Source organism: Rana temporaria, chromosome 3, assembly GCF_905171775.1.
Source record: "Rana temporaria chromosome 3, aRanTem1.1, whole genome shotgun sequence".
Lineage (NCBI taxonomy): Eukaryota > Metazoa > Chordata > Amphibia > Anura > Ranidae > Rana > Rana temporaria.
The window spans coordinates 188,167,115-188,183,070 of NC_053491.1; the positions used below are offsets into that span (position 1 = coordinate 188,167,115).

Consider the following 15,956-nt stretch of genomic DNA (forward strand, 5'->3'; position numbering starts at 1 on the left):
GGTGATATAAACGCATAAACAATCGTTTTTCTGTATCACTATAGACAAAAAGTGCATTTCTTCAGGGTATACAAATGTTTGAACTGCCTAGGAAAGTTGTGTTATTATCTCTGGTACACTATACAATTATCTTTTAAAATAATTTCTGACTTACGGATTGCTTTGGCTAAATAAAACAATAGTAATCACTGACAAATGGTAGAATTTCCTTTTAAAGTGGTTGTAAACCCTTACATATACCCAGTGAAGGGATTATCCTCAAATGATACACAGAAATTAAAAAAAATCCTCCTACATTAGTTGTACCGGCAGTCTTCGCTCCTCCATATCTGTTCAAAGTTCTGAATTTATAAGCTTGTCTGAGAGTTCAGAAAAAAGAGGACAGAGAGCAGGAGTAATGCCCCGTACACACCATCACTTTATGTGATGAAAAAAAAACGACATTTTCTGTGAAGTAAAAAATGAAGTTTTTGAAACTTCAATTTTCAAAGACGAAGTTGCCTACACACCATCGTTTTTCTCACAATTTTCTAGCAAAGCGAGGTTACATTCACCACGTTTTTCCATTGAAGCTCGCTTCATAAGTAGCTTTTGGGCATGAAAAAACGTCGTTTTAAACGACGTTTTTTGCTACACACGGTCAATTTTTGTGAAGTAAAAGTTGACGTTTTGAAAAACGACACATAAAATTGAAGCATGCTTCAATTTTTTTTGGTCGTTTTTTAGAAGACATAAAACGACGTTTTCCCCCACACACGGTCAATTAAAGTGACGTTTTTAAAAACGTCATTTTTTTTCATCACATAAAGTGATGGTGTGTACGGGGCATTACTCTCTGCAGAGCTCAATGAGAAGAGGTCAGAGAACTGATTGGATGAAAGAGACACACTTCCCTTCACACAGCTCACAGGATCAAAGCTACGGCTGTCAATCCGATAGAGGTCCCTCCCCTGTCACCATTTTTCTCCTGGTGTCAGGAAAAATTGTAATGCCGCGTACACACGACCGTTTTTCATGATGTGAAAAACGCAATTTTTTTAAATTGGTCATTAAAAATTAGCGTGTGTAGGCTCCAGAGCATTTTTCTCAACGTGAAAAATGTCCATTAAAAATTTAGAACATGCTCTAATTTTTCTCATTGTTTTTCACGTCGTCGTTTTTCACGTCGTGAAAAACGGTCATGTGTAGGCTTTAACGACAGGAAAAAAACGTGCATGCTCAGAAGCAAGTTATGAGACGGAAGCACTCGTTCTGGTAAAACTAGCATTTGTCACGCTGTAACAGACTGAAGAGCACAAAGACTGAAAAGCGCAAATCCTCTCTCACCAAATTTTTATTAACACGAAATCAGCAAAAGCAGCCCAAAGGGTGGCGCCATCCGAATAGAACTTCCCCTTTATTGCCGTCGTACGTGTTGTACGTCACTGCGCTTTGCTCGAGCATTTTTTTTCCACAATCATGTGTATGCAAGGCAGGCTTGACATGAATGATGTCGAGAAAAACTACGTTTTTTTCTATGTCATAAAAAATGGTTGTGTGTACGCGGCATTAGAAGTTATTCATGCTGAGAGCAGAGGAACAAGACAAGTACACACTAAATAGGGATATGTTTTGTTAATATTTCATGCCTGGGGTTTACACCACTCTAAAGTGTTTAACCCTTTTGCTGATGCTGGCTTAACTATTAAATGGGTAGCAGTGCTGGCATGTGAACAAACTCCTGGCTGCTATAGTTTTGTATACATTTTCACTCTGCTGTCAGCTATGTAGTAGAAGTTGTTCAGGCAGCCACTCAATCACTTCTGCACGTAGGAAAAAGTACAAACCCTCGCTGACCATCCCCTACCATGTGTTCACGGCTCAACTGTTCCTCCTGATTTCCCAAGACCTTGATACCTGGTATCAGGATGGAAAGCAGTGGGAGATCAGTGAACATCAGGGAATGATTAACCCCTGGGTTCAGAGCTGTCAATCTCTGGCCTTTTTGACCAAGAAAGAATCATCTCAGCTCAATCAGAGTGCAAAAGTAATTTTCGGGTTCTAATTGATCCTTGCTGTCTCCTTAAACAGAGTCAGCCACTTTGCATTATGATATCACATAGCCACCTTGTGATAACAGTAAAGTTAAGGTAGAAAAAATATAAACATTACTAATAAAATAAGCATCCTCTCCCATGTACATGCATATACAATCATAACCACAGCATGTATCATGGCACATTCAATTAAAACAATATCTTCAGGGTCATCATTTACTGTTACCTCTAAACTGATGAGATGTAAAGGCTTCAAAGCACCACCTATGGACAATGAGATGTACAAAACTTTTTTTGCCATTTCAGGGGCACACAATTTTTATGCTTGACCCATTTGGTGTATATTTTAACCTTATCTTATATGTTTGACCAAAATAATAAAGTATTTCCCATGTTGTGCAGGCACCTGTAACCTGGAGAAATCTTCAACCAGAACAGCAGTACAGATGGTCTAATGGGGACATGCCCTCTCTTTCCTCCTCCTCCATTTCATTTATTACATTGCCTGTAACACCATATGTGAATGGGGAGAGAATCCTTTCACTGATCAGACTCTACCCCATTTACAGATGGTGTTAAAAGCAGTTTAATTAGCAAAATAACTTTTCTTAATGGAGAGGGGGGGGCATCTGTGCTGCTGTTCTGACCCAAAGCTGTTAACCATTGCAGCACTGGATTTTTAGAGACAGAAAAATTTCAAGGCATCCCTACAATAAAGATTTTTGCAGGATACAGCTGCCTGCACAATGCTGAACATACTTCATTACAGGTAAGTTATGTGACTAAAGCTACATTAACTAAACAGGTTTATAGAAAGTTAAAAGCAACTAGAGGGAAAAGTTACATGATCTTCCCTAAAAATCTAAACCCAAAAACAGAAATATTGCAGCTTACCAGTTCTTAGATGCAGTGGCTGCATTAGTTTTTTGGGCTTTTTCCCATTTATTTTCATCTGTTAAACCTACAAATATAGGGTATAATCAGATTTGAGATCTGGGAACACAGAAACGAAAAATGCTTTTAACGAATCAAGGTAAAAAAAGCTAATTGTACATAGATTGTATAAAACATTGGGGTACCAGCAATTTCAAAAATAGAACTTCAATTTAAAATCATATCATATCAAAATATAGATATATTTTTCTTATACCTCTAGATAGAATTAAAAGTCCCATATGTAGATAGGTATTTAAAGTGAAACTCCAATGATTTCAACAACTGTTACATTGGTGATATATAATATAAAGATTATTTTCTTCCACTTAGAATGGAACTTTATATAATATATCACAAATCAGTTGATACAATGTTGCATTACTAATACAATATGTTTGTGAATTTAAGCTACTTTTTGAAATTGCTGATCCCAAAGTTTTATACATCTTTGTGTAATTAGCTTTTTTAAGCTTGCTTTATTAAAATGTTTTTTTTTTTTTTTGTATTTTCAATCCTGTGCTCCAGAATCTCAAATTTGTAGCCTCAAATTTCAATTTTGCTAGATAAAATATGCTTAGACCTTTTAGCAATCCTAAACATAACAGACTTCCTGTCCTGTATCTATGTAGGCAGTAATGGTTGTAACACAGGCTGGACTTAAAACATGCCTGCCTTTATTCATCTCAATTACATGGTAATGGATGGGATAAGTTGTTTTTATAAGTGCGTCAACATTTTTTTTGCTGTATTTTTAAGGTCACAAGAAGAGACCAGAAAATTGTATTTCTGGCAAGATCAATGGGTAATTTTGTACTTGCTGAAAATGCTACTAGCCTGTATATATAATTTGTTAACAGGCTAGTTAACATACTGTATTTATTGGTGTATAACACTCACTTTTTTACCCTGAAAATAGAGGGTAAACTGTGCCTGCGTGTTATACGTACCGGACGTACTGCGCATGCTCCGTTTTGAAATTCCCGCCGTGCTTTGCGCGAAGTGACGTCATTTTTTTGAACGGTGACATGCGTAACGTACTTTTGTATTCCCGGACGTCTTACGCAAAAAAAAAAAAAATTATTTTGACGCGGGAACGACGGCCATACTTTAACATGGCTCGTCTAAATTTAAGCCATGTTAAAGCAGCCGTAACTTTGCGATGGGAAAAAACGACTAGCGACAATGTAAGGAACGAGAAAACCTTTTTGGATCGCCGTAAAAGCTCATTTGCATACCCGACACTGGAAAACGACGCGAACTCCACCCAGCGGTGGCCGAAGTATTGCAGCCTAAGATCCGAAGGCGTACGAAGCCGTAAGCCTGTCGGATCTTAGCCAAAAGCTGTCGTATCTTGTTTGTGAATCACAAATTAAGATACGACGCGACAAATTTGAAAATACGCCGGAGTATCAGTAGATACTCCGCCGTATTTCTTCTGTGAATCTGGCCCTATGTTCCTAAACTGTGAACAAATGTATGGGGTCTAAACCATGATAAAATGTTGCAAAGTTAGTTATGAATGCTAAATTAGCGAAGGAGAAGTATATATCATAGATGTTTTTGTTGCATGATCTTCTCCGCTATTTTACACAATCAAAACTGAGCAACATTGCTTAACCCCTTCCATACAGGACATTTTCACCCCCTTCCTGCCCAGACCAATTTTTAGTTTTCAGCGCTGTCGCACTTTGAATGACAATTGCACGGTCGTGCGACGTCGCTCCCAAACAAAATTGACGTCCCTTTTTTCCCACAAATAGAGCTTTCTTTTGGTGGTATTTGATCACCTCTGCGGTTTTTATTTTTTGCGCTATAAACAAAAGAAGAGCGACAATTTTGAAAAAACACAATATCTTTTACTTTTTGATTTAATAAATATCATATTTTTTTTTTTCTCAGGTTAGATCGATACGTATTCTTCTACATATTTTTGGTTAAAAAATCGCAATAAGCGTATTTGATTGGTTTGCGCAAAAGTTCTAGCGTCTACAAAATAGGGAAAGGAATTATGGCATTTTTTTTTTTTACTAGTAATGGCGGACATATCGGACACTGTTGACACATTTTTGGGACCATTCACATTTACACAGCGATTAGTGCTAAAAAACTGCACGGATTACTGTGTAAATGTGACTGGCAGGGAAGGGGTTAACACTAGGGGGCGCTGAAGGGGTTAAATATGTTCCCTAAAGTGTGTTCTAACTGTAGGGGGAGGGGGACTCACAAGGGGAGGAGATCGATGTGTGTTCCTCTCTACTGGGAACACACATCTGTCTCCTCACCGCTGACAGGACATGGATCTGTGTGTTTACACACACAGATCCATGGTCCTGCCATGATTGCGGGAAATCGCGGGTGCCCGACGGACATTGCGGCGGCCGGGCACGCGCACCAGGTCCTGAGCAATGCGGCGGGGACACGCGTGCGTGCCCCCTAGCGGCCGGGAATGCAAGGACGTCATATGACGTCAACTCTGAAGGAGGAAAGGTTCCCGCCGACGTCATTTTACAATAACTCGGTAGGGGAGTGGTTAAAAAAAGCACCCATGTATCTAAAAAAACAGTAATTTCACTCTCACCTATTCAGCAGGTTTCTATTATCACTGCAGGTCAGTGCTTCCAGCAATATTTTCTTTTCTGAAACAGCTGTTGTAGAATGAAATTTCATCCAGATAAACTCCCATACATCTTCATCCATTAAGGAAACTCCTGTGCAATAAACAATGTCCCGGACATTGGGTGGAATTCTAAAGAATCAATTACATACAGAACATTATCTGTCTCTGAAACATAGGTACACACAATAGCTTTCATAGGAAATTTTAAAACAGGAAAAAAAATTGGTATATTTTCCTGAATAGAGACAAAATGCATATCAACACATTTAAATCTAACACAGTCCATTCAGCGATTTAGAGATTTTTGATTTGTGATGAATATGATAACATGTAAATAACTTGTGTATGAATACTGTACATCCAACAATAGACATAATCTGGAAAATTATACATTTCTGCAAACGGTACTAAAGGTAACCAAAGTTACGTAATGCAAGGGAATACATACACTAGCTATCTGGTTTTGTTTCCATTTTCTCTGTAAATAATGACATTTTATTGCAATGTCAATTTCCATAAAAAATACAATTCCTATACAGGTTTGAGCAATATCCCCAGTGATATAGCGTGGACAACTTTGTGTGCTATTGAACATAAAACAAAGGTATCGCTTCTATCACAAATCAATCCATGTTATTTAACAATAAGCATTAGAGCTGTTTTTTTTTTCTTTACTATGCTTATTGTAAATTGGTAAGACATTTAACAGACTCTTACCAGTTTACCAAAGAAAGCTAGCTGTTTATCCCCACAGGGCTTGGGAAAGAATTAAATAAATCACTTTACATTCCCGTATTTTCCCCTGCTGCGAAAGAGCCTGCTGGACATCAACACTACTGAAATTTTGAGATTACATTTTAGTCCCCTCTTTGAGCACCTGCCAAAAGTTCAAAGGCACATAGATTGGTAACAGTATAGTAAGGGTTCAATATGCTTCCAGCATATCTACACAGCCATAGGAATGCTAGAATGCATCCCTGCTGTGCTGAATGATGGTTTAATCACCATTAGATTGATGGCACTTGAAACTTTGTTTTCAAATATTTCTCTGAGCACAAATTGGCCAACTGGGGTTAAATCTGGAGCTCTACAAGTTGATGCATTTTTCTCAGAGTAATAAATGACCAAACCTTAAAAATTCTACTTGCATAATAATGTTTATAGATATAAATGTATTAATTTAGCAATTATAATTATTATAACATACAATTTATATAGAGCCAACATTCTGTACAGCACTTTACGATAAATAGGGAGACTGTACAGTAACAATACACATCAAGACAAGATGATTAGGGGTATGCTGCTCATGAGAGCTTGCACTCTAACAGAAAGGGGTAAGTTATGAAAGGAATAATAACTGTGGAGATGAGTTTATAGGGATAACAGGTTACTTCTTAAGTAGAGGCTGGATAGGCTTTCCTGAAGAGATACGATTCAGAGATTGCCTAGAGGCATAAAAAGTAAGAGAGAGCTAAACAGACTAGAGGTAGAAAATGCTGAAGGATAGGAGAGGCACTGGAGAAGTTCTGGAGCCTAGAGAGTAGGTGATGAGAGAGCTAGAGAACAGAATTTCTATTGAGGAGCAAAGAGGATGGTTTGGATTGCTTATTGTTGCTAGGATGTTGAATTTTATTTGCAAGCAGAGGCTACCTTTATTAGCAGAGTCAAGAATGCAGTGACGTACAGGACATACGATGAGCCGAGAAAAATGAAGTTCAATAGGCAGTGCGGCTCTTCTGCTTGTTTCTGAGCATGCGTGGAATTTTGTGCGTTGGAATTTTGTATACACAATCGGAATTTTCGACAACAACACTTGTTGTCGGAAAATTTGAAAACCAGCTCTCGAATTTTTGTTGTTGGAAATTCCGACATCAAATGTCCGATGGAGCCTACACACGGTCGAAGTTTCAGACAACAAGCTCCCATTGAACATTTGTTGTCGGAAATTCAGATTGTGTGTATGCGGAATAAGAATTGATACTGGATTGAAGTCAAAGGTTAGTCACACTAAATATTGATTTCATTTAGATTTTTCTCAATTTACATTTTGTAAATTGAGACAAACAATTATAATATATATTTTTGAAAGCATTCTTACTTTACAGCATTTCTTCACACCTGCCTAAAACATTTACTGTATAAACTATGAAGTTATAAGATTCAGATAGTTGCCCGTCAGTCAACTATTGATTCTTCTTTCACAGCAAGATCATTTGCATAATTTATTTCACAGAAATTATGGCAGTGAGAAAAATGGACAAACAATAAGATGCAAATGTAGAGATCTGTTTATTCAAAGCTCTTCAAATGATCATCCCTGGCCTTCTATCATCAACACTGATGATATGTTTTCATTGAGCATTATCTTCACTATTAGCTTCCTGGCATTTTGTCTTAGCTGTTCATTTTAGGGCAATTATCTTTATTTATTTTAAAATATTTGTTGACAGAATTACCATGCATAATTATGGGAAGTAGTAGACAATTATTTTATCTCTAACAACATGCAATCAAGCTATGGAATTCCGCATAACAGCTCATAAAAGATAAGGGCAGATTAAGCTTTGAAATAATACACTAACACTATAGGGATTTCTGCCTGGGTTGTAATGTCTCACTATTTCCAAACAGTGGCAGCTCCAGACAATTTTTGATGGATGCTGTGCTTGTGCTGAGCGTAAAAGTGTTTTATCAAAATTTCCACTCCTGAATCCTATGTTATAATAAGCCCAGATATAACAATTAAAATTGCTTAGATAGAAAAAGAAAGACCCAATGATATACAGTAAATAAACCATTTACAATGTAATAAAAACACAAACTGTAGCACGTTAGCACATGTAGCACACACAGTAGTACATTAAAGCAAAGCGGGTTCAGTAGCCAGAAGTATGTAAAATCTGGTCAGCAAATGCAAAAATCAGTTATACAGTTATTGGTGTCAATGGGCATAAAAATAAATCATACCCCATAATTAAGTGGCATGCACGGCCATGTAACACGTAAGGGAGGAGAGCCATTGGTGACATCATCCCCGCTCGTGGCCGAGAGCGGAGACATCTTTACCTATGTGCATGTTACAGCTGTCTTTTATGTAAGTTATTTGATTTATTCTATTAAATCTTTTGATGTTATTACACTATGGAGTCCCCTCTGTTTTGATTGCATTGTGAGAACCACCTACCTACCCACGTTTTTTTTTTGCTGTTGTAGTTTTAGTTTTACTGGAATAAAAGGCACCATTTTTTATACTTTATTGGAGTGCGGCTGTCCATCATCTCCTCCCTCTTATTTATGCTTTGTGCATTGCCTGCACCCATCGGGTTTTGAACCATACTCACCGCTGAAGTGCATTTGTCTGGAGCGGCAGTTTTCTTTCTCACCTACCCATGGTAAAGCCGTACTGCCGATACTAAGAAGCCACTGCTGATGTGGAGCTAGAGAGGCATGCTTGGAAGCCAGCTAGGAGCTGCTCGTCCAGACTAGAGGTTGAAGTGCCATTTAGGAGCTATTGCCATTGGAGACCTTAAGAGGCTTTTACATAAGCCAGTTGAGGTGAGAGGCTGGGGGGAAACAGGGGCACCTGGAGCACTCCGCACTTGGGAATTACTGTGGATTGAAGCACTTTATACTCAACCATTACTGTGGATGTTGGAAAAATCTGCTTGCTTTTGGACTTTTTGTTGTTTATTGTGCACAGAGACTCACATTGCACGCAGTGTGTTTTTTGCATGTTTTGTGTTTGCATGCACATATATTCAGCTGACCTATCACTGTAATTTCTGTGTGTAAGTATTTACACTCTTCTTAACACTATTGTTTTATCACATTTTCACGTGAATTGCTCTGTATGAAGGAAATATTTTGTTCATTTGCATCAAATATTTATTTGGATTCTAGGGCTCCATTGATAAATTGTGGATTCCTTCACAGGATTGTTAGTGTTATTTACTATTTAGTACTTCGGTATTTATTTATTTGCACTAATTATTGCACCCAGCACTTTAGTATTTATATTTTCAGCAAGCGCCTCAACACATCTCATTCATATTTAAAAATAAATCATAGTTGGCAACATTTGAAAAACTGTAGGTGTAGACACCTTGAAGGAATTGAGAAGAGAAATGTTGAGCTTTACGTAGAGATTGAGAAGAAGAATGTGTCACACATGCATGTGTCACTTGTGCATGTGGACAAAAAAGCTGGAAATGTCAATAAAGTTTGTAAACATTCAATTTGTGCTTAAGTATAAATACCAAATCGTAAAGCACCTCACACTTAATCATGATACCAGACCAATATACTACAAATCCAAAAGTGCGGTGCTAAACAATATACAACTAAGATGTGGCAGATCATACACGCAAAAAAATCTTTAGTGAAACAAAAGTGTAAATATGTGTTCATCCTCACAATCCGTGGCAAGTGTCCATTAGTACAAATGTGAAAGCTGAATAGTGACAGTGAAATAGCCCATACACTAATCAATCAGCATCCAATTTTCACTGGTGCAATTCTTGACTCCTATAATGGTGCAAATCAGAGTGCTAGGCATCCAGGACCTGGTTCAAAAATCTTCCACTCAAGAAAAAGCCGTCACAATATACATATAGGCCACTTGCTGAAATACAATCACCCTCAAGAGATGAGTGGTCATTAGCACAGGTTAGTAAATACCCAATAGACCCAGGAAATGTAATTTATTCATCATTCATCTCTTCAATGGAAAAACATACTCACAAACACATAATACAAAGAAGAGCAATGCCCATAATGGGCGTGCACTCGCATTTGAAATAAATCAGTATTGCATGCAATAGTAATCCTGCAAACTGCATAGCAAATACAAGAAAGACAAAACCTTGATGAGTGTGCAAGATGATGTCATGTCTGGCCATGCCCCTACATTTTGTGGGTGTTTCTTCACAGTGTATGGCTTGTAAAGTGACACCTATCCCCATTTATTTTTCTATAGTTTAGGTGAAATAGAGCCTTTGGGTACACTGAAGAGATTATATGAGTAAAATAGCCCCTATTGTTGTTGTCACTTCCAACAATGACAACCCCTAGCATGTGTCAGGACCAGCAATAACCTCCAGAAACTGTCAGGGCCAGCAATTAAAAACTCTAGAAATAACACCCAACATGTTACAGATCAGCAAGGATAACCAACAGCAAAATCCCAGCAAGTGTCAGGGCAAGCAATCCCCCCAACATAATAATAGTTCCTAGCAAGTGAGTGAGCAAGCAATAACATCCAGCATAGTAATAACCCCAGCACAACAATAAGCCTCAGCAAGTGTCTGGGAAAGCAATAATCTTAAGCACAATAATAAGCATCATCACATGTTCAGCAGGCAATAACCACCATAACAATAATAAGCCTTATCAATTTTTAGCAAGCAATAACCCCCCAGCACAGTATTAACACCAATGAAGTCTAAGTGCAAGCAATAAGAGGGAAGATGGGGAGAGATAGAGAGTGGAAGGTAAAAGCAAAGAGACATTGTAGAGGTATAAGAGAGAGAGGGGGGGGGCATTACTAATAATCAGTAGCTGCAATATTCAGGGTCTGAAGCTTCAGCTTTCAGATCCAAATTAAATGATCCAGACATCAAAGACTGAGTGATATCAACATATGAATCCCACTAAAAACATGGACCCAGGCACAGAATAAATCACTAGCTCCTAATGGCTACAGAGATTTTTTTCTGCCCAGAAGGATAGAAATGCCAAAGATGGTCACTGTACAGGCAGAATATTAAATTGACATAAGCAGTGGCAACAAGAGAACATCAAAGCAATAAAAAAACAAGATACCTATATAAGAATAAGTAGCCTGGGGCGCATGCGTGCCGCAATGCTGGAAGGTTGCGAGTGAGATCAGCTCTGTCAGTCCCGGGCGTTACAGGCCAAATCCCCAGGGCTATGTAAGAAAATTGTGGTAGATGGCGCACGATTATCAGAGCATATAATAATGGTCAGTGGTATAATTAACATATGGTCCATAAAATACAAAAAGATTGGGTCAATAGTCCAATGAAAGTCCAATTTAATAGTCCAAAATATACATGCACTAGCGGCAGCAACCCTGAAGCAGAAGCAAGCTCTGAAAAATATTAGTAAAAAGAGAGAGAGATATGCGCCAATCTAAGTGCAGTAAGCATAACATGTATTAAGAGAATGACATATAGCAGACAGCCAAATGACTACTCACAAGCATCAAAGGTAAAATGGGAATGTAGATAGTAATGCAGGCCCGATGTCACTGAGGTGGTCAGCAGTTCCTTTGGTCCCGATCCACATTCGCAGTAGCGTGGGGCCGCTAGATGTAGCTGGAGCGGTGGATGTTCCAGGGGTCCACAATTTCAGGAGCCTCAAAGAGCCACGGGGAGGCAGGAAGCCAAAAGCACTGCTCAAGACAGCGTGTGTGTCAGCGTGGAACGCAGCGTGCCGTCGCCGCACCGGAAGCGACGTGGGGAGCCGGGCCAAATCCCCAGGGCTATATCTCTCCAATCTCAGCGAAAAGACCAAGCACCTAGATGGGAAACATCCGTGCATGCCTACAGAGAAGAAGAGGCGATCGCGCCGCTCTCAGCACAACCTGACAAACTTTCTATTAGAAGCAGGCCACAGAAAGAACAAGATGTCCCAAGATGGCGCCGGCGGCAGCTCTCATGCGGCCGCAGGGAAAGCCCCACGACTCTCCTCTCCACCACAGGCGACAGTGAGTACACTGCTTCCCTCTCTAAGGCAGATTTAGATGCAGGTCTTACTGCTGTTTTTGACAAATTGGTGGACAAAATAGAGAGTGAAGTGCATAAATCTACCGCTGCTCTCTCTCAGGAGATTGCAAGCATTGGTAACTGCACTGATGTCCTGAGAAAAAAAACATGATGAACTTTCACTAGCTCATAATGATTTAAGAAGAGATTATGAGACCCTGGCTGATAGCTTTGCATTCATGCAAGCTCAGGTTGAAGATTTGGACAATAATATTAGAGTGCGTGGTGTACCTGAGACGGTTACAGATCTTATGCCCGCCATCTCAAAAATATTTCACAAGCTCTTGCCTGACAAACCACTGTCAGCGTTCATATGTGATAGGATCCACAGAGCTCTTCATCCAAAACCACCCTCTGACAAACCTCCCAGGGATATTATCATGTGCATGAAGGACTTTCTTGTAAAAGAAGATGTCACGAGAGCCTCAAGAAACACCCCTAACATTGAGTATGAGGGTAAATGGCTGCAGTTTAATCCTGACATCTCACCTGCCACATTGGAAAGGAGGCGCAGGATGAAGGATGTTACTAATGTCCTGCAGACGGCAAGAATAAAATACAGATGGGGGTTCCCCTTTAGGCTCACTGTCCCACGCAATGGATCCACTCACACAGTATATAACGTAATAGAGGGCAAGAAGCTATTGGTCAAATTGGGCCTGCTGGAACCCCTCAATCGCCCTCCGCCCATTCCCAGGCCTTCTCCGATATGGTCAACACCCTCATCTCGACCAGAGAGAACAGAGAAGATGGTGCCATCCTTTTCAAAACCAAACACCTTGACCGAGGCCTTCGTTACCACTCGCAACACTATCCCTCAGTTTTGTCATGCAATGGTTCTCTGCCCACCAGGATGGATGAAAGGAGAAATGGTTCTTACTGTTATTTCTCTTTTTCTTCTTTTCTTGTTTTTGTTGTTCTTCTCCATCTTGACATTATGGTTCCTCTGCAATCTTTGGATCTTTTTTAGTTTATTCAAAGAGGCTTGTGACACTTTATTAGTCTTAACCTAAGGATATGCAAAATAGGTTTGTCTTTCCTCAATTTGGCCCCTAATATGGGGTCCTGGATGTTCCTTATCATATTTCAAGCTCAAGGTAGTAAATCAACCACTATTATCCTCCTCACGACCTGGAGGTGGTGCTGTAATTTTTTTTTATTTTGTTTGTTTCCCCCCCCCCTTTTTTTTCTCTACATCACAGATACTTAACGGATCAAAATCCTCAATCTGGCTGCACTATGAACTATATGGGTTTGTCTGTAGTGTCAGCTTGGACAACTAGCAGGATATACGGGTAGACTTTGTAACTTATATCTCATTTATTTTATTACTATTCCCCGTTTACCCCCTACCTTTGTCCCCTCTGCAGGGAACCAACCCATTAGATCTGTTATTATTTAGTGATTTCAGTATCCTTCAATGTATGATGTTGGTACCCCTGACATGTTCATAGCCATAGCCTTTTATTGTTTGCTGTGCCATTTTTGGACTAGCTGAGCATCATTTGACATGCACGGGGTCACCCTATGTCCCGTTTTTTTTTGTTTTTTGTTCTCAATATAAAGTGAGTTCTCAATATCATCGTTTTTCTCTTCTTAATGGTAAGGGTATGTACAACTTACTATAAGTTATAGAAGCCTGTCACATCCGTCGTCGCTGGTTTTCCCCCCAACCTGCTCTCCTGGCTGATGGCCGTGCCCCCACATTTGGGTGTGCGGTGCCCATCTGGGCTAGCAGGTATTGGACTTATTTGTCCCTTTATTTATTTTTCTATGTTTTAGTGACAAGTTATCGCTTGTCCCCGTAATTATGTTTCATCTGTTATACTGTTCATATGTTAGTCTGGCCCTCTGGGCTTGCTATACATTTACTTTGAAATCTGGAAGTCAGTACAACCCTTTGTTGATACAATTAAGCTGGAAACCTAATATTTTTCATTGCCACTACAAAATACATACTAAGCACACATTACATCTTTTATGGAGCCGTCATCCTTCATCACTAAGCTTCTCCCCAATAACAGTTATTTTATATATAATGCTCTCATTCATTGGTTACAAAATCACTCTATTTTCCCCTCTCCGACTATACAAGTCTGAGTCTAATTATACAAACCCTTTCCTAATCCCTTCCAATGGGTATTAAAATAATTTCACATAATGTACAAAGCTTTAACTCCCCCCACAAAAGAAAGAAAGCTTTCCATCATTATAAGAGATTAGGAGCGGATATCATACTTATGCAGGAAATCCATTTCTCATCCGCTAACCATCCTAAGCACTTTGACAAGACCTATAGCCAATTCTATTATACCACCATTAGTAACAAAACACGTGGTGTCGCCATCTTTATTTTCAACTCTATTATTTTTGATATACAAAATATATACAAAGATACTGAGAGCCGTTTTATCATCCTTAAAGGTTCTATAAATAACCACTCTATAACTATTGCTTCAGTCTATGCCCCTAATGAATCCCAATCCTCTTTCTTTACTATTTTTTTTTTGAGACTCTTGATCATTATAGCTTCCCCCATATAATCCTGGGAGGAGATTTCAACCTCGCTGCACACTCTGTCCTTGGCAGAAGCAAAGTGGCCCCCACAACTAAGGCATTTTCCAAGTCTCTCAACAGTTCCATCAGCAAACTCCAACTCATAGACTCATGAAGGGCCCACAACGTAAGAATAAAAGCCTACACACATTACTCACACTCGCATGACGTTTATGCCAGGCTAGACTACATCTTTTGTACCCATATTTTGTTAGCCAAATACTCAAACGCTCTCATCCACCCATGCCCCTGGTCCGACCATAACATTACTTCCTTTTATTCCTCATACATCGGACTCGCTCCCTCTCCCTTTTAACTGGAGATTAAATGACTCCATATTGACGGATCCCGCACATATACAATATAGCTCCTCAAACATAGAAAATTACTTCTTGGAGAATGCTGATGAGGACATGCCCCCCACAACTCTCTGGGTTGCTCATAAGGCAGTTCTACGTGGACACTTGATCAACCTAACCGCAAACAAAAATAGGGAAAGACTCACTGACATCAGACGCCTTACTAGAGACCTGGATCACTTTTATAACAAATTACAACAATTCCCTTCCCAAGAACTTTCCAAACAGATCCAAGATAAACGCCAGGCCCTAGATTTAATTCTCTCAGCCAACACTGAAAAATCCCTTAGATTATCGAAAGCTAAATTTCTACTTCATAGTAATTCACCCTCTGCTATGTTTGCTAGGAAACTAAATCAGGAACACAAACCTCCACATGTATACAAACTTAGAGACCAAACAGGCAACCTCGTCACACACCCACAAGAGGTCCTAAATATCTTTACCACCTTCTATAAGAATCTTCTCTCTGGAGCTCAATCCCAACCTGATCAGATATCAAAATCTCGGTTAGATGATCTGCAATTGTCCTCGTCTTCAGCGCCACAAAAAGAGGCTCTTAATACACCCTGTTCTGTTACCAAGGAAACTAGAATAATTAAATCCCTCAAAACTTCAACAGCCCCAGGTCGACAGATAGTGGACAACATTAGATTGGTTACTA

General features: G+C 39.3%; 1 protein-coding gene across 1 annotated transcript in view; it reads right to left on the reverse strand.

Moving 5' to 3' along the window:
• The window catches only part of TRHDE (thyrotropin releasing hormone degrading enzyme), a 1,005,415-nt gene that overhangs the window by 13,038 nt on the left and 976,421 nt on the right, over positions 1-15,956 (reverse strand). Inside the window, exon 16 of the mRNA XM_040343984.1 lies at positions 5,551-5,718. Coding sequence (XP_040199918.1) covers positions 5,551-5,718 — 168 coding nt within the window. The remainder of the gene's footprint in view (positions 1-5,550; positions 5,719-15,956) is intronic.